We start from the raw sequence: 20,771 nt of genomic DNA, 5'->3' as shown, positions 1-20,771 counted from the left end.
CAAAATATCTTAAGCAAGGTAGTTCGTAGTCAAAATATCGAGCATCATTTGAGAATGATAACACGGGTCTCTATGAACCAATTTGGTTTCATGCCTAGAAGGTCAACCATGGAAACTATTTTCTTAATAAGACAAGTTATGGAGCGATATAGGGAGAAGAAGAAGGACCTACACATGGTTTTCATTGACTTGGAGAAGGCGTATGATAAAATACCAAGGAATATTGTGCGGTGGGGTTTAGACAAACATAAAGTCTCAACGAAGTACATTGGACTTATTAAGGACATGTACAACAATGTTGTAACTAGAATTCGAACAAGTGATGACGATACAAATGACTTTCCGATTAGAATAGGACTGCATCAAGGATCTGCTTTGAGCCCTTATCTATTTGTCTTAGTGATGGATGAGGTAACACGGGACATTTAAGGGGATATCCCTTAGTGTATGCTTTTCGCGGATGATGTAGTGCTAGTTGATGAAAGTCGAGCATGAGTAAATAGGAAACTGGAGTTGTGGTGGGAGACCATAGAGCCAAAAGGTTTTAGACTCAGCAGGAACTAAAACGAGATGTGACTTTGGCAATACTACACATGAGGAGGGAGATGTCAGTTTGGAAAGCTAAGTAGTGCCTAGGAAGGATACATTTTGATATTTGGGATCAATGCTACATCGAGATAGGGATATTGATGAGGATGTTAGTCATAGAATCAAAGTATGGTGGATGAAGTGGCGCCAAGCATCAGGAATTTTATATGACAAGAGGGTACCATTGAAGCTAAAAGGCAAGTTTTATAGGACGGCGATTAGACCTGTAATGTTGTATGGTGCAGAAGGTTGGCCTACAAAAAGACGACATGTCCAGCAGATAAGTGTTGCGGAAATGCATATGTTGCGTTGGATTTGTGGTCATACGAGAAGAGATCGAGTCTGGAATGAGGATATACGTGATAGGTTAGGGGTAGCATCAATTGAAGAAAAGCTTATCCAACACCGGTTGAGATGATTTGGACATGTCCAAAGAAGACCTCCGGAGGCACCGATGCGTAGTGGAACCCTAAAGCGTAACAGTAATATGAAGAGAGGCAGAGGAAGACTAAAATTAACATGGAAAGAGGTAATAAAAGGAGATATGAAGGGATTGAATATAGCCAAAGATTTAGCTATGGATAGAGTGCTGAAAAAATAGCTATTTATGTGCTCGAATCCTGATTTGTGGTTCTTGTTAGGTTTCAACTCTAGCCTACCTAATAAACTGGCTATGTTGTTTATGTTGTCGTTGTAAGGTAGTTCATAGCATTGTTGAATACTGAATCTGAATGCAATCCCAGGATCAACTATAGGTGCAACATCCTGTTAAGCAGTTTAAATAGTTCAGAAGCAACTCATGTGTGATGTGTCTTCACAAAGAGTAAGGGGGCGTTTGGTTCCTCGAGCTAAAGTTTAGTCCATATCACATCGAATATTTGGAGACTAATTAGGACTAAATATGAGTTAATTATAAAACTAATTGCACAGATGGAGGCTATACGGCGAGACGAATCTATTAAACCTAATTAATCCATAATTAGCAAATGGTTACTGTAGCAGCACATTGTCAAATCATGGACTAATTAGGCTTAATAGATTCGTCTCGCCGTTTAGCCTCCATCTGTGAAGTGGGTTTTGTAAATAGTCTAGATTTAATACTTCTAATTAGTATCTAAACATTCGATGTGATAGGAGTTAAACTTTAGGGGGAGGAACCAAACACCCCCTAAGTTGCCTCGGCTGCCGAGGCAACTTAATGGAGTATATTTATCAACCACTTCGGACCCTCACACAACTTTGTCATTGCCAAAGGGCCCATCGGGATTATCTGCTATGTAGTCTCCATACCAACCAGAAGTACTGTCATAGATGAAGCTATCTTTCCTCCATATCCATACAGGCCTTGACAGAGCTGGCATGGAGGTTAACAGATTGCCAAATCGTGCCTTCAGCATTTTCCTTGAAATGCTTTCAGATTCTGCAGATACTATAGAGCTTGTACAGTTACCCACGAGCCTACGACTTGGAGATAATTTGTCCTAATGAAAGATAAACAGCTAAGCTATCCAATTTGACATACATGCTGAAGAAGGAATCAATCCACTATCTAGATTTCCAGAACCAGTTAGCATTCTAAGCGATCATTTTCAGGCTAAATTGTTAATCCAGGATTCCTGGCGCCTTCCCTGACTTTCATTAAAGGCATAGCCAAAATGTCTAGCTTGGTAATTGTAAAAAGAAAATGAGTATAGCTGGGACTGCACAATTAGGCACCTTCATTGTAGACAAGTCAGCACATTTACCATGGTTCAAAGAAAACAACGTTATAAAGAAATTGCACACCATCAAACTAATATTTTTTTTCTTCTTGGACTCAAAGCTTAATTTAATTTAATTAACAGCAGCAGTAAGCAATTCGAACCATTTGAATTTTCATTTGCTATCACCATCCGACGTCTCACAACACAACTTTCACCTTTCCCATAGTTTCAACGGAACCATAACTTAACTCAGCATACCACTTCATAACAAACAGCTACAATAGTGTATCTGCATAAACATGATTATACGAGATGAGCGACCAGGCTACAGTTATGTCCATTTTACAGAAGCCGATGTCAAGCATGCTGTTGCTTCTACCGGCGTCCAATGGCTTGAAAACCTTCCATGTTTCCATAACATTGTTATCACCTCCCCGTGCCTTGACATAAACTTTCAGCTCTCCCGTGGTGTCAACAGAAACAACACGCCGTGAAAGTTTGATATCTCCATCACTAGTGACGGGCACCTTCTCACCTCCAGAATCAAGCAAGGCGATTTCCTCGTCATTAACACTAGTATGATAAACAGTGGAGGGAGGTTCAGCACATTTACCAGAAGCAATGGCAGAAAATTGACCATGAAAACCATCTGGCCATGATCCACGAGTGACTCGCACAAATATTGTAGCCACCACGGAGCGAATAATGTGTCCAAGTGTAAACTCAACAGTGCTAAGCTTGCTAGTGTAAGCACATTTCCACATGTGTGAATACATAGTATTACCGGATGATATAGGCACAACTAGAGGGCTCAGTTTTTCATCCTCGGAGTCAGCAGTGCCCTTTACCGTAAGGTCAACCTCGATGAACACAAAATCAGGCCGCGACTCCAGCAGAACAGCACGGGTAGGACCTGTTAGTTCCAAATATGGATGCTCTTAGGTGAGGGTCTGGCAGTTGTCCCTTGTGCGGCAAAAGACAATGTTGCGGTTGTGGTCAATGATGTCGCGTACGGCAACCATACCAAACACATCAATCGGCAAACCGCCACTTGTTGCTGTGACCATGGCTGAAAAAATCTGCAGAGCATTCTCGTGCATTGCATCGCTGGGAGCCTTCTTGAATGTGAAACGCATTGGGGGGATCCTTGCTGCACGTAGTTGTAAAAGATTTGGAATGAGTAAAGATCGAGCCAATAGCGGGTAAGTACAGACCAAGTAACTAACGAATATTCTACAAGTCGCAATATATGTTGTATTATCATCAGTAATTCCTGTAGAGTTGTAGGAAACTAGAAATTAAAGGACAAACGAACCAAACCGGTGGGGAGGAGTAGAGGAGAACTTACTGATGTCCTCGAATGAGCCGTAGTCGGGGGACCATAGAAACTCCCAGTCACTGCGAAAGTGGATAACCCGTCGGGCTTCATCGCACACCGACCAATCCTCATCTAGATCTGCATCATCTCCAATCAACTGCTTCCGCATCCTCGCCTCCTACTCCGTCGTCGATTCCTCCCTCTCGGCTTCCGGGCAGATCAGAGGTTCGTTGCAACTCGCCTCCCATCGAGCCCCCCAGTCCTCATCGTCGCCCTCCGTACAAAGGATGGAGATGCCCGGTAGCAGACGCTCAGGACGGCCAGTCTTCATCGTCCCGAACGCATCCATCGCCCTCGAATTCTGTGCTTCCGGAACTGAGGCCTTCTTCTTCTGCTTGCTACTGCAACAACTCGCCAACTTCCCGTCCCCTTTGCGGCCGCTCTTCCTCCCCGGCGCCATCGGCCCCGCCGCCGTCTCCACCGCAAAGCAAAAGCCCGGGGGTTGTCCTCGTCGCCGAGGCGCCGCGCCGGGCAACTCTCTCTTTCTAGCCTTCTAGGCCCTGTGGGGTGGGTCGCGCTCGCGCTCCCCTGATAAATGGGCCAAACTGGGGGCCCGTGCGCAACTCGGCCTGCCAGCCTATTCCGATTCAGAAATCGCCTCGACACTTAGATTTCCCCAAATCCCCCTCAAAAAAAAACTTAGATTTCCCCAATCCAAAATAATTTCCATACCTCACCTCAGGAAATAACGTGAATGAAATCTATAGGAGCCTCAATCAAATTTGTATTTTTATAAATACATTTCCCCTATCCTATCTCACCTGAGATATTAACATGTGGTGATGGATTGTAGCTCTCCTCTCGCGCCCAGACCCTGCTAGGATGAGATGAGAGTCACGATAATTTACAGCAAAATGTTACGAAGATGGGTACAAGAGTGCTATATTAGTCCACCAATATGCATTCACATCCCTACTCAGCGGTAGTCGACCTGCTGGTCTTCCCGGTTAAATCAATATGCATTAACATGTCTCTTGACACGAAGTTATCTGTAACTATTAAATTTCTCTAACTTTAACTAAGTTTATAGTTTATAGAAAAATATATTGATTCTCTACAAGACTAGATGAATGCACTATCAAAACTATTTTGTGGTGGATTTAATGAAACTAATTTAATATTTTAGATATTGATATTTTTTTCTATAAACTCGGCTAAAGGTAGAAATGTTTGACTTAGAAGTTATGACAGAACTGAAGTACACTATAATTTGAAACGAATGAAGTAACGTGTTATAATTCCATATGGTTGTGACTTAAAAATAAGGATAGCATTTTTACGAATTTATTCCAGAAGTTAATCGGCGCTACTCCTTTCAGCGGTAGGTTATATGCTCGTCGATAGTGAGGTGCTCGTGATGATTTTAGCAGCCCAAGATTGCTAATTTAGTTTCTCGAATACGTTCATAGGGATAGGGTTGTGTGTGCGTTGAGCGCCTGTGTCTATACTATATTTTGAAAAAAAAAACATAACCTTCTGGTTCCAAAAGGAATGGAAGATCCCACAGCATCTTTGGTTAGGACGACTGCTTTGCCATGAAAGGCATTAACAATGTTTCCAGTAGACCTGATCCACGGAATAATCTTTGGTTAGGGGATTAAGTAGACCTGATCCACGAAATAATGCCTACCCTGATTTGACATGTACGCGTCCCTCAAATCTGGCCGGCCGCGCAGCTGGTGGATGCTGAGATGTGACGACGCTGATTCAGCTCACCAATAATTCCTGACAAGCAGCTCGCACTAGTTAATTATCTGTGCAACTATGGCGATCTGAAATCGTGTTGGGATTCACAATGCCCTCGTCACTGCGTGACTGCATTCTTGGCTTCTTGGAAGGCATGGTCCTGATTCCTGAACAACATCATCGTCACATCGAGCAGGCAATTTTCAGTGCCCAGCCTCTGAATTTCCTCTCACCGAAACCGAGTGCGTCCTGACGCACACTGGCCACACCACCAAATCCAAACCCATGATTCAACAACAAGGCCAGAGACTTTGCCCACTGCATCCCAGAGATCAATCAGATCGAGCCTGACCAAGCTGCTTCCGGCTTGTTGCTGGATGCTGCCCCGCCCTGTCGTCGCGAGTCGCGACGGCGTCGGTGGTGGACGGTGGGGGCGGCTCGCTGCAGTCTGCCCCTCAGCCGGGCGGCGAAGTGAGGGACAGGGTGGCGCTGCGCGCAGTTTTGCGCGATCGTCCACGCGGGCCACTAGAGCGTGTACGTGAATCGCTCGCCTTTTGGTGGGTGCCTTTCCTGACGCCGTCGTCGTAGCTTCTCCACATGCTCGCCTCGTCTCGTCCCGCTTGTCATCTTCCTCGTGTCCGTTGCACGCATCGTTTTCGCCATGACGACGAGGACCTTGCTGAGACAATGCAACGCGAGGTTCTTTCGCTTTCGCTAGCTGTTCCTCCGCTTTTCTCCCTCATGGTCGTAATTGCCTTTCGTCGTAGATTAAAGGCCGCGGGAGCTGGTCCGGGTCCTGGTTTGTGCCGGGATTTTGTGTGCTGCTGGATGCATTAGAAATAGAATAGATACATCGCCAATCGCCATGATTCGGTGCAGAAAGCTAAGCCCGCCGAGTTAATTATGACGACGAGGAAGAAGCCTCTGTGAAGCCTGAAGGGTCGCGGCGGCTCGATGATTGGCACTGGCACTGATGAACTGAACTTTAATCCTTAGCTTCTGATTATGTCTGAAAAGGGAGCCAACCTATCTAGCCGATCGACTCGGTTTTCGTTCGAAAGCAGCAGAGAGCAGACGCAATCCAGCATGGAAAGCGAGCCTCGGGGGGTCGTTCCATGGGATTCAGAAACGCGGGCAACTAGCCTTGTCACCAAAGAAACGCAGACAACGAGGTTGCGATGAGTCTTTTGTAAACTACCGATCCCGATGCTCCGGGGAAAGGCGAGTGGGGAGAAAAGCTCGTGTGATCTGACCGCGCCATGGCACCTACCGGCCATGCATGCAAAGTTGCAGAGGGAGATCGGAACACGGCAAGCTTTGCGTTTGCTTCAGAGGAGAAGCTGGTGGTAGGTGGTTGGGGTCAACGTCAGCCCCGGCCCTGTGTGAGGCTAGCTCCAACATGAAAATTCTAGGAACTGGGTTACTCCTACACTTTGCTAGTGTTGGGTTTCAGACTTTCAGTTACTCTATAACCTGAGCGAGTAGAGTACGAGACCTGTCAGAGACCACGGTCCTTCGACCTCAGCGAGATCGCCTTCGAGATCAGCTTGTGTCAGCGTCAGGCGCTAACCGCCTCGCCGTCGCCGCACAACCGCCTGCGGAAATGACGACGTCGACTCCGACGAGGACACGGATGCCATTGCCAGCGTCTGCTCGGCTCGTGATCGATCTGTACGTCCGTTCGCGCGACGCTTCTCGTGACCGGAGAAAAGGCCGGCAGGCGTGCAGTGGCAGTGGTACGGGGGATCACCGGATCAGCTAGCGTCCTGACGCTCCGAAACCGAAAGCGGCAGCGCAGGCGCGCGACGCATATGGATCCTACCTGTACGTCCGTTTGCAAGAGGGTTTTGGGGGATGATGGATGGATGGATGGATGGGAGTGGTGAATTCTGGTGCGCGTGGGGTGGTTGGAGTTGGAGGCGCCAGTTGCGTTGTGCGCTTGCTTGATCGCCCCTTCCAAAAAGAGCATGGCGGATGCGCTGTGCAGGTGGTGGGTTCCGGGCATTATCTTTGAGCAGCGTCGCCGCTGAAAAAGGTTTGGCGTTGCAACTGTGATGGCAAGATGCGTTGCCTTTCGCACCACCGTATGTTTCGATTCTTTTGCCGCCAAACCTTGAACTAAACTGTAGCCACTACTGTACACTAATTTCCTTTTTTCAGATTTAATTTGTTGCGTGACGACGTACGATGTATCAGCAGCCAGACAGTAGTAGAATACACCAAGATACCACTGAATGGTAGGTGTGTGCATGGGTACAAGAAACGACAGTACCACAACAAGCAAGCCGATCTCACACGCAGTCGCAGCCGCACAGACGCCGACGCGCGGACGTACACGCATGCTCCCGAATACCCCCGGAAAAACCCAGCGTTCCCCGTGTAACCACCGCTAGCCCGCAGCCGAAGCAAAACCAGAGCCGTCGGTGTCGCCGCCCCCCGCGTCCCGCCCGCGCAGCCGTTGCCGTGCGCGTGGCGCGATATATTACGCGCGGGCGCGGGCTCGCGGGCCAAAAAGCCACTGGGCGCGCGCGCACGCGACGCGAGCGAGCAAGGCCAGGGGCGCGCGCGGAGTGCTGCCTGCTGCACCCGTCGATCGCCGCGGCGGCCTGCCGGCCGGCCTGGGAGCGCCACGCTAGCCGGGACACATGCTGCGCCGCGTCCTCGACGGCTTCGACTGCCTGCACCCGCGCCGGCGCCGTCGGCACGGCGGGGGTGCCGGCGGGGCGCCGCCGTCCAAGGCGCGCGTCGCCGTGCGACGGTTCGGCTCCAGCAAGGCCACCCCGTGTAGCAGCAACGGCGGGTGCGGCGACGGCGGCGGCGCGGCTGGCGGGGGAGGAGGGCGGGAGGTGACGATACGCGTGGCGACGTTCAACGCGGCCATGTTCTCCATGGCGCCCGCGGTGGCCGCCGAGACGCCGGCAGCTGGAGCGGGCGCGGGGGCAGGGCCGGAGCGCGGCGCTGGCGCTGGCGTCCCGCTGCCGGGCAGCCCCGGCGGCGCGCGGCGGCCCAAGGGGATCCTGAAGGCGCAGGCGGCGAGCCTGGCGCGGTCGCCGAGCAAGGCGCGCGTGTCCATCAACCTCCAGGACAACGAGATCTCCCTGGAGCGGAGCCGGCTCTGGCGCGGCAAGAGGACGCCGCAGCAGCAGCAGCAGAGGCGGGAGGCGGCAGCGGAGGCGGCCCCAAGACGGCGGAGCGTGGAGGAGGTGCTGCGGGAGGCCCGCGCCGACATCATCGGGCTGCAGAACGTGCGCGCGGAGGAGGAGCGCGGGATGCGGCCGCTGTCGGAGCTCGCCGAGGGGCTCGGCATGCGCTACGTCTTCGCCGAGAGCTGGGCGCCCGAGTACGGCAACGCCGTGCTCTCCCGCTGGCCCATCAAGCGCTGGAAGGCGCACCGCGTCGCCGACCAATCCGACTTCCGGTCAGTCCCCTCCCCACCATCACTGCGCTGTCCTGAGCTTACCAACCAGCTCCTGCATGCGCATCAATGGAATCCACCACCATGCTAAGGAATTCCATTTACGACGCGCAACGAACAACATAGTAATCTCCAGGAATTTCACACTAAACACATACCACCACACGCATTACCGCATTCTAAACAAACCTGGTTGAATTTGAATCTCTCGATCATTTCGTAACTCGTGGGGGTCAGTTTCTGAAGCCGTCTGATGCGGAGCAAATAGGCGTAGCACAGAGCAGCAGCATGGGATTCAGAGCTGGATTAGTGTCCCGTCCTGTCGCAGCCTGAATGTACTTCTATCCTGATCTTCGTAGACGGCTAGACGCCCTCGCAGTAACAGTAACACCCGTACCACTTTGCCCGACCACGCCCCGTGACACATCACGTGTTAAGCACCCCCAGCCAGTGTCTCGAACTCGTCGGCACTGCCTGTCGCCACACAGGAATGGCAGATGTGATCACCCGCAGTTGCTGCTGCTACTCTGTTTTTACCTCTCCGATGGAATGCTAATCCTGCTCAACAGTAAGTGGGCCATGGCTCCAACAGAGGCTCGAGTTCTGTCTGGTAACAGGTCAACGGGTCAACGACAAAGCCACTGACGAAGTCAAGCAATTCACTTTTATACTTCAACAATTTAACCATAACGTCTAATTGTTTTGGCCAAGCGTCCAAATCCAGTGCTAGTCATCACCAAGCTAGCTTTACCTGCCGATTAGCCATCAGGTGCATAATGGTGACGGTCTGTGATTAGGAGCGTTCCCCGCGCTACGGACAAGCGGCAAGATGCTTAGGGAGTAAGTATGGCGGATAACATGCTGAATTCAGCTGCTACCGGGCTACTAAAAAGGGGATTAGGTGAGCTGCCCCCATTTGTCACAGGCTAAAACCACAGCGCGATTGGAAAAGTTTATGCAAACGCAGCCCCGAAATCCAAAGGCAAATGCGCGTCCCGGATCAATGTCCCCACTGCTTTTAACAATCGTAGCTTTAGCCCTACAGCCCTAGGAACGGTAGCCCTAGGAGTATCAGCGAAAAGGATTAGACAAGACGCCACCGGCTCATACGGTTAGGTCATTAGGTGCTCGCTACTCACTAGCTGGTGCTGAAGGGTGGCGAGAGGTAGGAGAAGGCATCTTGGTGATAGCGTTGGGATCAGTGGAGAAAGGAGAAATTTTTGCCGTCCTGTGAGCGAGCGAGCGAGCGAGCGATCTCGCTGCGGGCGGCCGAGTGGTCGCCGTCAGGGAAGTGGTAGCTGGGCAGGGCCTTTCCGGGCGAGACAGCTCCCTGGGCAAGGGCCTCCGGATAGGAACCCCCGCTGCCCATGCGAGGAGCCGGAAGAAGTTATTGCGGGGACGCTTGTTTGCTGGTTATAAATGGCCGGCACAGTGCCTACGACCTCTCTTTCTCATCCATCCGTGCTAGCTGTCCAATTTTTTATAAAAAAAATCTTGATCCTTCAACGATTTATGGATACAATACACATACTGATTGGCGTGATTATAAATTTTGTAACTCCCTCTATCGACAATGCGTTAGAATTTACTTTGAAATTGTGCAGTAAATCCATGCTTTTTTCTCCTAAAAATCACATCAAGATTCTGAAACAGTAGTACTACACGTTTAAGTGTTTAACTTCCTGTCATGTGACGAATCCTTTCAAGTTTCAAGGACCATAATCATAGGGGATAAACCACTCGTGCTGCATATAATTTATGGTCACAGGAAACCGTCACACGTCACGCCTGTTCAGAAGAGCTTGGAATCATCAAGCGAACTGCTGAAAGCAACATGGTGACTCGTGCCCTCGCTGTCCTAGCATAAATGGCTTGTCCCAAAAACGTGATCGCGATCATTCCTTCCCTGTCGATTCGAGTGATTGATTGACAGATAGCTTCCGAGAGCAACAACAGCCATCTCGATCGATCACTGAGCAATGCGCGGTGTGATTGGTTGCAGGAACGTGCTGCGCGCCACGATCGAGGTGCCGGAGGCCGGGGAGATCAACTTCCACTGCACCCACCTCGACCACCTCGACGAGGGGTGGCGGATGAAGCAGGTGGACGCCATCATCCGCTCCGGCGACGGGCCGCACATCCTCGCCGGCGGCCTCAACGCGCTCGACGGCACCGACTACTCCGCCGAACGCTGGGCCGACATCGTCAAGGTAGCAGTCACTCACATCGCATGCTCAGTGATGATCATGGGAGATTCTTGCGATGGGGATGGATGTTGTGCTCATCTCTGACGGCTTTGCAGTACTACGAGGAGATCGGCAAGCCGACGCCCAAGGTAGAGGTGATGAAGTACCTCAAGGGGAAGCAGTACGTCGATGCCAAGGACTTCGCCGGAGAATGCGAAGCTGTCGTGGTTGTGGCCAAAGGACAAGGTAGATGACATAATTCTCAGATAAGCTCAGTTCAGTTGCTTTGTGAAATGTCTGAACTTCTTCAGTTCAGTCAGTTACATTGGCTGTTATCTGAACTTGTGATGGATGGATTTCAGATGTGCAGGGGACCTGCAAGTACGGCACGAGGGTGGACTACATCCTGGCATCGCCGAGCTCCCCCTACAAGTTCGTGCCCGGATCCTACTCGGTCATCTCTTCCAAAGGAACATCGGATCATCACATCGTTAGGGTCGATGTAACCATACCTCAGGTCAAAGAAACCGACACCGAAACCGTGAACCGGAAACAGAGAGTACTCAGGGTGAACAAGAAGAGCTCAAGAAAAGGGATATGGGGTGCTAAATAATTCTTTTTTTTGGGTCGTAGACCTTTGCATTCTTTTTTCTTTTTTGGGGTGATGTGGGTTGCTTGGAATTGTGTATACAGCTAGTGTTGTTGGAGTAAGTCTGAAGAAGCCAGGTTGCAATGGCTGCTGTGATGTGATCAAGAAGTGGAAGCAACGTATTTTGGCCACGTTTCCCTTCTGTTAGTTGCCATCTTGCGTATGTTTCTAGATTCAGAGTAACTTCAGCTGAAAGTTCTCTATTGTTGAAGGCATTGCAGCAGACCTGGTTGCCGTAAAAGTGAACTGCTTCAATTGGCAAGAGTAATTTATACTCCATGGTTTCAACTTCATAGAAAAATGATTCATCTTACTTTACAAAAAAACCCCGTATATTCTCTAAATACATCTGAAAACAATGCATCGGCCATGGAACATCTTTGGCGTCATCGTCAGGGCAAAAACAGTCGTTATGGCTCATAATCGTTTCAAGGGGACATGTCCAAGCCGAACAGGGCCCAGTTTGTTTCCCGCAGGATCTGTCAGCATGCTCAAGAGCCTTTTGTTTTCAGACACCGACTCGCAACAGTACATTCAGCATCTTTTGTTCATGTCTAGCCAGCTCAGATATCTGAAGCAAGAAAAGACTGAAGGACTAACAGTAACCGGCAAGCTCTACCCCAGTTGCCTGTCTGATCCTGACAACAACTGAATACGGTACGCTGTACCCCTGTACGAGCTGATGGACACGTCCAGCAGCCAACAAACTTCAAACGACAGGCCATGGAACATGCATAACCGGGCCACCAGGCCACATGCCAAATGCCATGCAGGTGAATAGGTGATGCTGGTGCATTAGATGCAAGCATAAGTCCCAGATGTGGACATGATTTCAAACACCTAACCCAAATTACGAGATCATTATAGCCACAATATCAAAGAGACAAACAGGTCGACATACACATCCACAATAACATTATGATGGATCATGTAGCATACATGGTACATTGATCAAGTTTGTTTCTACTTTGAAAAGCTTATCTAGTCCATCAAAATTCACCAGCTGCTCAAGTGCATCAAATAAACATCCATGTGAAGTTTAAAGGAATCAAGAAAGCTGCATTTCCTTACATAGAAATCAGCTCCTTCAGTTTGCATTATTTAAGTAAAAGAAATCAGGAAACTAGTACAGGAGCGCAATGGCTGGCGGATCATGCAGAAGCTGCCAGCAACTCCCTTTCAGCTCGCTCGCGGATCCTCCTTTCCAGCTCTGGCCTGAAGTGCCTGATAAGCCCCTGCACAGGCCATGCCGCAGCATCCCCAAGAGCACAGATAGTATGACCTTCGATTTGCTTTGTGACCTCCTGAAGCATATCAATTTCCTCCAGCTTTGCATTACCAACCTTGAGCCTCTCCATGATCATCCATAGCCAGGGTGTGCCTTCCCGGCAAGGTGTGCACTGCCCACAACTCTCATGCTTGTAGAAGTACGACAGCCTAGCAATCGCGTCAACAACATCTGTAGATTTGTCCATCACGATAACTGCTGCAGTACCCAATCCAGACTGCACAGCCTTCAGTGCATCATAGTCCATCATCACATCATCACATATGTGTTTTGGTAAAAGGGGGACAGACGAACCACCAGGAATAACAGCAAGCAGGTTGTCCCATCCTCCCCTCACACCTCCACAGTGCCTCTCGAGCAACTCCTTCAGAGGTATGCTCATTTCCTCCTCCACGGTGCAAGGTTTGTTCACATGCCCTGAGATACAGAAGAGTTTGGTTCCAGAGTTGTTCTTGCGCCCAAAGCTTGCAAACCATTCTGGGCCACGCCTAAGAATTGTTGGGGACACAGCCACAGTTTCAACATTTGTCACAGTTGTGGGGCAACCATAAAGCCCAGCATTGGCTGGGAAAGGTGGCTTCAGCCTAGGCTTGCCCTGCTTCCCTTCAAGGCTCTCAAGTAGGGCAGTCTCTTCACCACAGATGTATGCACCAGCACCAAAATGAATATGCACATCAAAATCATAACCAGATCCACAAGCATTCTTACCAAGAAGTCCAGCTGCATATGCTTCCTGCCGGGCTTTCTCAAGGTTGAGACGCTCATTCACGTATTCACCTCTAATGTAGATGTAAGCAGCTGACGCCCTCATTCCAACTCCAGCAATAAGGCATCCTTCCAGAAGCTTGTGGGGATCATGACGCATGATTTCTCTATCTTTGCAAGTTCCAGGCTCACTCTCATCAGCATTAACAACAAGATACGAAGGACGTCCATCTGAAACCTTAGGCATAAAGGACCATTTGAGACCGGAGGGGAAACCTGCACCTCCACGTCCCCGGAGACCTGATTTCTTCATTTCATTAACTATCCAGTCTGCCCCCTTAAGCACCAAATCCTTGGTCCTATGCCAATCACCCCTCTTCATTGCACCTTTAAGAAAAGGGTCATGCAGACCGTAGAGGTTGGTAAAAATGCGGTCCTCATCTTTGAGCCCACCAAAGTGAGTCTTCTCTGGAGGGGGTGGTGGAGGAGGAGGCTGTGGTGTGCTTGATGTAGTAGCAGCCTGGGTGCTAAATGATCTGCTAGCAGGGCAAAGGCCAGCACCATTGAGAGATCGAGCAGGCTGTGCCCTTGATAAAGAATGGAAGTACTCAATTGCAGCCTGAAAAGAAAACTAAAAGTGAGTAGCATGCCAATGAATCATAATAGGCTGAGCAATGGTACGCAATTAATAAAACATAAGTGCTTGTACGCTCTCCAAAAATTAATATATTCATAGTTAGTTTACTGCAGTCGGAAGCAAAAGGTGGAAAGTTTAATTTCCCAAGTGACTAAACCGGTCTTGAACTCTTGACATTTGGGACTCAAATACTATGATCAAGATGTGACAATGAAGTCATAATTTTGATGCTGCTGCCTCCAGTATATGAAGTAATATGGAGTAAATTGCAAGAGGGGAAAAATCACAAAGTGGTTAAAAAGGGGCAGCACAGCCAAAAAAAAATTACATTTTCTACATGGGTTGGTTGTAGCAGGAAAGTTATCAAACTAAGCATTGTTCATGAACCAGGAGAAAATGGATAGGAAACAGTATAATTCATGGTAAGATTTCAAGATCTCAGGTCAGTTCCTAATTTCGTACAAGAAATGAAGGTGTAACAATGCCACATGATATCTCTTTATGTTTATATACTTAAAGGTTGCATATGAGTCTACCAGGTGGAAACAGAGGCCTGACAACCAATTCAATAAATCTAACCTACAGATATAAAAACAACTGCTCAGTCAGGAGCAAGTAATTTAGATCCTACTAGTCTACCACAACCTATTTATCTGCATAAGAGGCAACCTTCACCATCTGCTACATCCTAGATGACATTCTGAGGCATAGCCCAGAGTTATAAATGAAATGTTAGCAATAAAAAAAGATAATAGTATTTAAGACGTGATAGTTCTTTGCTGCCAGAACCAGTGGCCTATCTAAAAATGCAAAAACAACGTATTCAAATTCAACTTAATATGAAACTCTCACTTATATTCCTAAAGGTTTAACGAATACTCAAATACCTGACCAAGGTATCCTAATCGAAGAAGTAGCAAAGCTTGTTCCTCACTTGGATTTTTTTTAATCAAAAGTAGCATTAGCATAAGTTTCCATTAGCAATGGTGTAGGCAAAGTATATTAGCATGCTCAGATTCAGATTCTGACCTCAAATTGAACCTTCAATGGTCCAGTGGAAACAATTTACAACATGTACCGACTAACCATGAACTAACAACGAAATATACCCTCACTGACTTGAAATCTGGGATCAGCAGTGTCCAGAAAGGAAGGGGGAAGAACCTATAGTCTCCACTATTCCAATCCAAGCGCCTCCGCACCCCCTGCCCCAACTCATACCAGAAAGAAAAAAGAATGCCGCCTCCACTCTCCACTCCACACCCTACCTCAACCTTTCACCCATTCTAGCATGCCGCTACATGGGAAGAGATTCATTCCATCGCCCTATGCAAAATACAGCAGTAACTGGAACCCGCCCCTACCCTCCACGGCTCAAACCCACGACGCCCCCAGGCTACGCCTACAGCGCCCTCGCCAGGTCCGACTCTCCCGACGGATTTCACATCCCCCAACAGTGGGATCCAACCGAGGAGGAGAGAGGGGATCGAACCTTGCGGTCGGGGGAGATCTCGGCCGATCTGAGGAGCGCCCGTCGCAGCGCCATCTCCGCCTCCGCCTCCGCCTCGCCTGCTCCGCTCGAGTCGAGGGTGCCTGCTGGTCTGGTCGGATTGGGGGAGATCGGGGAGGGGAAGAGAGAGGGTGGGGAGAGAGGAAGAGGGGAGCGGCTGCCGTGGGCGAGCTCCTGCCAGAAGGGGATGCGCGGAGCGAGGCCTGCACACGCACGCGGACACGATGCGACGCCGCGGGGTTGGGCCTGGGCCTAACGACGGAGTGGTTTCGGTCTGGTCTCGCCCGATGGGCTACGGTTTCGTAATGTTGGTTTTAGTAGTTCGAAATCCGGAGGACCGGAAAGGAAAAAAAAATCAATAACGATTTTTAAGTTTAAAAAGAAAATATCAGGATTAGCGAATAAAAAAGCTCGCTAACTCCATACTGTATGTTTTTTAAACCTTTTGTCTGTAATTGTACCGAATGTTTCGTGTGGTCATTTGTGTATTACTAGCAAATATGCCCGTACGGTGGAAAAAAAAATCTAGCATCCAACTGTTGCTATTCGCAAGTTGTCTTATTTTGATGATACTCAGCTGTCATTTATTGAGCGTGGAGTCACCGCCACTGGCTAAGCACAATTGCTATCGTTGATTGTCATGGCCTGCCACCACTTTTGCTCACTCGGTTCTCGCCTTGCTCAGCCGCCCACATGAGCTGTATCAAGGAGCGTTTTTAGGTGTTTCGATCAAGGATGGTATAGCTTCATCGTGGAGGATATGGACCATCTCTTTTGGCATCTAATTTTCAGAAAGATCCAATATAGAGCTCTCGCTCAAATTCTCAATTATTAGCACATTAAGTTCGAGTGCTCTAGAAAATCCTTCGGTTCCTATTTTTTATCTATGGAAAGATCCTTAAACTACAAAATATTTTTTTATTCTTTGGATTAGTTTTATTGCTATTTAATTCTCTTATTATTCATTTGTACCTAATTTTTATAGTCCAATTTACTTCACAGTTTAAATTATTTTGGGCAAAACACGTAGCACGAGGCCAAAACATGAAGACATTTAAGAGGCGATCGTGCCAAGCACCATCCCTACCTCTTTCTTGATTTTTTGTCCGTGCTCCTTCATCATTCAAATAGGCAAACGGCAGCTGCAGAGCACCCACGCCAAGCATTGGCTCCACTTGCATCTCTCTCATTCCCTCTCTTAATTACTCATCTTTAGGTCTTCTTGTTGGTTGCTAGTGCAGCATGTCCATGCAAAGCATTGAGGGTGAGCTCAAGCATGACCTGCAGCCTCCGTGCTCGTTTTCTCTCACCGCACCACGTTGAGGATCAATGCGTCATGGGCCCATGGCTGAAGCAGATGGACACGGAGGGGAGCAACAACGATAAGCGGCGTGCATGCAGGGGCAAGGTGAGTGGGCGGCGGAGGGCGGCCTCCTTATTGTTTCTGCTGCCTATGAGTCGTGGCCGACCATGATAGGAGAGTTCCAGCCTTCCATCGTCAAGAACTATTCCAAGGACTACGGGTTGATTACGAAAAAATTGAGGGACTTTTTTGCAAAACAATCACGACGGTTGGAAGAACCAACTGCACTTCTCTACCTCTATATCTCTATCTCTATCTCTATCTTTATCTCTACCTAATATTAAAGCGAGAAACGCTTCTGCCATAATTCTTGGTACGTCGCTTCTAGAAACCCGTAATCGAGTTGATGTGTGCCATAATTTTCGTACCCGATAATGACTCTGCTTATTATCAGGCTTGGAGATAGTTTTGGGCTGACTTTTGGCGAAGGCAAACAATTATTGGGCCAGCTTTAGTTCGGCCCGTTGACCCCCTCCCAGCCCTTCCAACTCCTTGATCTAAATATGCGATAGGAATCAACGCGACCGAGATGATAATGAAGGGAGACGGAGGAGGCAGCGCGGAAGGCGTCGTCCGCCATTCCACGTCCGGGATGCCGGCAAGGACAAGCCGCGACGGCCGCGTGTGCACATGGATACGCTAGCGAGTCGTCCGAGCAGAGCAATCGAGCAGCCAAGGGGTGAGTTTGACGAAGTGCTTAACTATTTTAGTTTATCGAAAATTCTGAATCCGTATAGTTGTGTAAGTTTTTGCATTAGTTGATGGGAGATGAGTGAGGTAGCTCTCGCGTTGTGATGCATTGAGCGAGAGTTATTCAAATGAATTGAACTTCACAAAATTAAATTACATGTATCCATACGTAAGATTTTTTTAATTTCTAGGTGCATATTTAATTTCCAAATGTTAGTGATCATTTAATGGCTTGAAAAATAACAAAACATGCATGCGGGGCGGATCTAACTCAAAAACTGAGTGACGATAAAAAACTGTGTGATGACCTACAGTGCTTGCTAGGCTGAAACAATGCTAGAATTTGAGGGACGATCTCTGCGTTACTCGTTGTACGGAGGATCCGCCCCAGGTATGAAAAGTCCAATAGTACTAGAGTAATAAAAGTTACACAACACGATAAAAATATCGCGCGGTAAGCAATGTCGTTTCACCGTAGCAACCGCACGGGCATCTTGCTAGTTAATATTAGGTAGAGATAGAGATTGGTGTGGAAAGAATAGTCGTTTTTCCTTCGAATTATAAAGAAAACGCGTGCACACACAAAGCACATGTAACACCTCAGCACACATAAATCATACTCATGCACATGTACTTGGATTGAACCCAAGTTGATGAAGTTGTACTGCACAACTCTGCTGCACTCACCAAGAGGAGCTTTCTCAAAACTCCTTCAAACGGATAAAATTTATGGAAAACTGTATTGAAGCAAACAAAGATGAAGCTTGTTCTTGACATCTGGGGTTCTGCGGAAACAGATAAACACATGCAGGCAGGTGTGGCAAACGAATCACGTACATCAAATATGAACGCGAGCACGTACAATATACAAACAACACGGCATATAACTACAAACCGATCGATGCGCGCCATCATACAGCGGGTGCAAAACCAATCGAGCTAGCTCCGAGCACGGCGTCCCTACTGCGACGCCAGCGCGCTCGTCTCGGGCTTGGACGGCGGGTACCCGATCCCGTGGCGCGTGCAGGGGAACACGATGAAGACGACGCTGGCGACGGCGCCGACCACGACGGGCAGCGCCATGACCACCTTCTTCTGCTGGTCCTTGAGCGACGGGTAGAAGCAGGCCACCGTGTTGGCGTCGGCGAGCAGCGCCACCGCCGCGAACACGGCCACGGCGAAGGCCGAGTGCACGAAGTCCGCGAACCGCAGCCGATACTTGGAGAAATCCCGCCCCTCGCCGGCGGCGGCGCCGCCGTCGTCGGAGAAAGGGAGGAGGCCCCGGGGCGTCACGAGGCCGTACTTGGCCTTACCGTCGGCGCCCACGTAGCTGTCGGTGAAGGTGGAGAAGGCGCAGAAGAAGCCGCAGAGGCCTAGGAGGATCCCCGTGGCTATCTTGTACCCGACGTGGCAGTCTCCGGTGTTAGTCACGATCGGGTTGAGCACCTCGTACACGATCACCGTCGCCGTGGGCAGCAGCCGGAGCACGTCGCCGATGCTCTTGAACGTCGCGTCCGCCATGACCCCCACGGTGCTCGTCGAACCCTTGGCCGGGTCCGTGGCTGCCCCTTCTTTCTTCGGCTCTGCTTTGATGCCTTCTTCCATTCACTGGCTGGCTCTTATGCCTATGTGTTAGCTGTTGGTATCTGCTCGCTTATTGCATCACCGTGCAGTACTTATAGGCAACTTGGGTGTAAAGAAAACTAGACGCATTAGGGGGTTGCTTGGGGGCAAACAGTAGCTTCATTTGGCTGTAACTGTAAGTCTGTAATGTGATAACGATCAGACGCGATGCGGTACGACGCGCCTACCGTGGAGGTGCATTATTTCAAGAAAAATATTTGATCCACACGATCGATAAGCAAGAAGAAATTTGTTTTTTTATGATCTCGATGTGGATGCAGTGATGCACATACAGTTTCCTAGTTTCATACGAAGCTCGTGGTTGAGTGGTTAGCCTGTAATTGACTGCACTTCGATTTAACTGGCTCGTTTGATGCATTACCCCGGATTGGCCTGGAGTTTCTTGCGAAGATGGATGAGAGAAATGGTCGTGTTAGTTTATCGATGGCTGGTCAGTGGTCTCTGTTGTTTTGATTGTTTAGCTGCATGCTGTGGACGCTTGTGTATCTAGTGCCAGTTGACTCGGTTGTACACCTGTGTATCCTAATGACGGTGGTTTGGAAGCTAATCTGGCAATCTTTGGTTTGTTGGATGTCGTCTGAAATGCATGGCCAGTTGGTATTTCTGAAACACCCTCACTTCTGATTTCTCAAGGATACTTTATTATTGGTAGTATTTTCCTGCGCCTGAATCGTTGTACCAAACCAGCTGAAAACAGACTTCAACGACAGGCACGTCTCAGCTGATGAGACAAGGATCTCGCTTCGTAGAGTCAGAGACGTATCTTGTTAAACACAGTGGATAATCTATGACACGTATTTGTCAGCGTGACCTAATCGGTGCCTGAAATCTGAAATGTGGCGTTGGGCCTAAGCCTAGATCGAGCGGAAGAACAAGGCGCCACAAGCAACCGGGTTTTAATTTGGCAATCTTGCAAGGGACTTCAGAGACTCGAGTGACCCGAAACGTCGATGGCTTCTGTCCATCAGGCTCCGGAAGCCATCGTCCTGTCCTGATCAGAAATCTCCAGGCCGTTGTCTCTCGGTGTCACGCCGGAAGCATCGGAGGAACTGGTGGTATCGGCACGCAAGGCAAGAGACGCAGGGCCACGGGAGCCCGGAGAGCTATTCGGTTTCCGTCCCCGCACGGGGTGGACGAGAGCCGGCGGGTGGCTACCGGCTTGCCGTAGCGAGAGGATGAAGCTTTAAAGCAACCAAAGGATAATCGAAGCGCTGCGCGAGTTGCATGCAGCGGGAGCTTGACCTTGACGATGACGAGCAGTTCCGCTGCGGCGGGCCGGCGGTGGCGCATCCCGCGGTGGGCCAAAGACCACCTCGTGCAAAAATGCAG

At 49.1% G+C, this 20,771-nt stretch overlaps 3 protein-coding genes and 2 pseudogenes across 4 annotated transcripts; 2 read left to right on the top strand and 3 right to left on the bottom strand.

Annotated features, from left to right (window-relative positions):
* Window positions 1-174: 174 nt before the first annotated feature.
* Window positions 175-1,429, top strand: LOC140221964 (uncharacterized; annotated as a pseudogene).
* Window positions 1,430-2,438: 1,009 nt separating this feature from the next.
* LOC140221747 (uncharacterized) lies at window positions 2,439-4,162 on the bottom strand (annotated as a pseudogene).
* Window positions 4,163-7,773: 3,611 nt separating this feature from the next.
* Window positions 7,774-11,882, top strand: LOC117842646 (uncharacterized). 2 transcript variants are annotated; one of them, XM_034723138.2, is made up of 4 exons: window positions 7,774-8,773; window positions 10,773-10,980; window positions 11,073-11,202; window positions 11,327-11,882. In XM_034723138.2, the coding sequence occupies exons 1-4, from the start codon at window positions 8,001-8,003 to the stop codon at window positions 11,449-11,451; spliced, it is 1,236 nt and encodes a 411-aa protein (XP_034579029.1). In that variant the 5' UTR covers window positions 7,774-8,000; the 3' UTR covers window positions 11,452-11,882. The 2 variants fall into 2 exon arrangements, with proteins under 2 accessions (XP_034579029.1, XP_034579028.1); XM_034723137.2 differs by having other exon boundaries at window positions 7,831-8,773; window positions 11,319-11,882.
* Window positions 11,883-12,497: 615 nt separating this feature from the next.
* LOC117842645 (NADH dehydrogenase [ubiquinone] flavoprotein 1, mitochondrial) lies at window positions 12,498-15,952 on the bottom strand. Its single transcript, XM_034723136.2, has 2 exons — window positions 15,728-15,952; window positions 12,498-14,217 (listed from the first exon to the last, which is right to left on the bottom strand). Exons 1-2 carry the CDS (start codon window positions 15,779-15,781, stop codon window positions 12,757-12,759), a joined length of 1,515 nt encoding a protein of 504 aa, XP_034579027.1. The 5' UTR covers window positions 15,782-15,952; the 3' UTR covers window positions 12,498-12,756.
* Window positions 15,953-18,517: 2,565 nt separating this feature from the next.
* LOC117845637 (protein DMP1) lies at window positions 18,518-19,458 on the bottom strand. The gene has a single exon (XM_034726699.2). The coding sequence runs from the start codon at window positions 19,401-19,403 to the stop codon at window positions 18,759-18,761; it is 645 nt and encodes a 214-aa protein (XP_034582590.1). The 5' UTR covers window positions 19,404-19,458; the 3' UTR covers window positions 18,518-18,758.
* Between the last annotated feature and the right edge of the window lie 1,313 nt (window positions 19,459-20,771).

The sequence above is a fragment of the Setaria viridis genome, chromosome 2 (genome assembly GCF_005286985.2).
Source record: "Setaria viridis chromosome 2, Setaria_viridis_v4.0, whole genome shotgun sequence".
NCBI lineage: Eukaryota > Viridiplantae > Streptophyta > Magnoliopsida > Poales > Poaceae > Setaria > Setaria viridis.
Note: the sequence above shows the minus strand (reverse complement) of the source record. Positions and strands in the feature narration are given on the sequence as shown.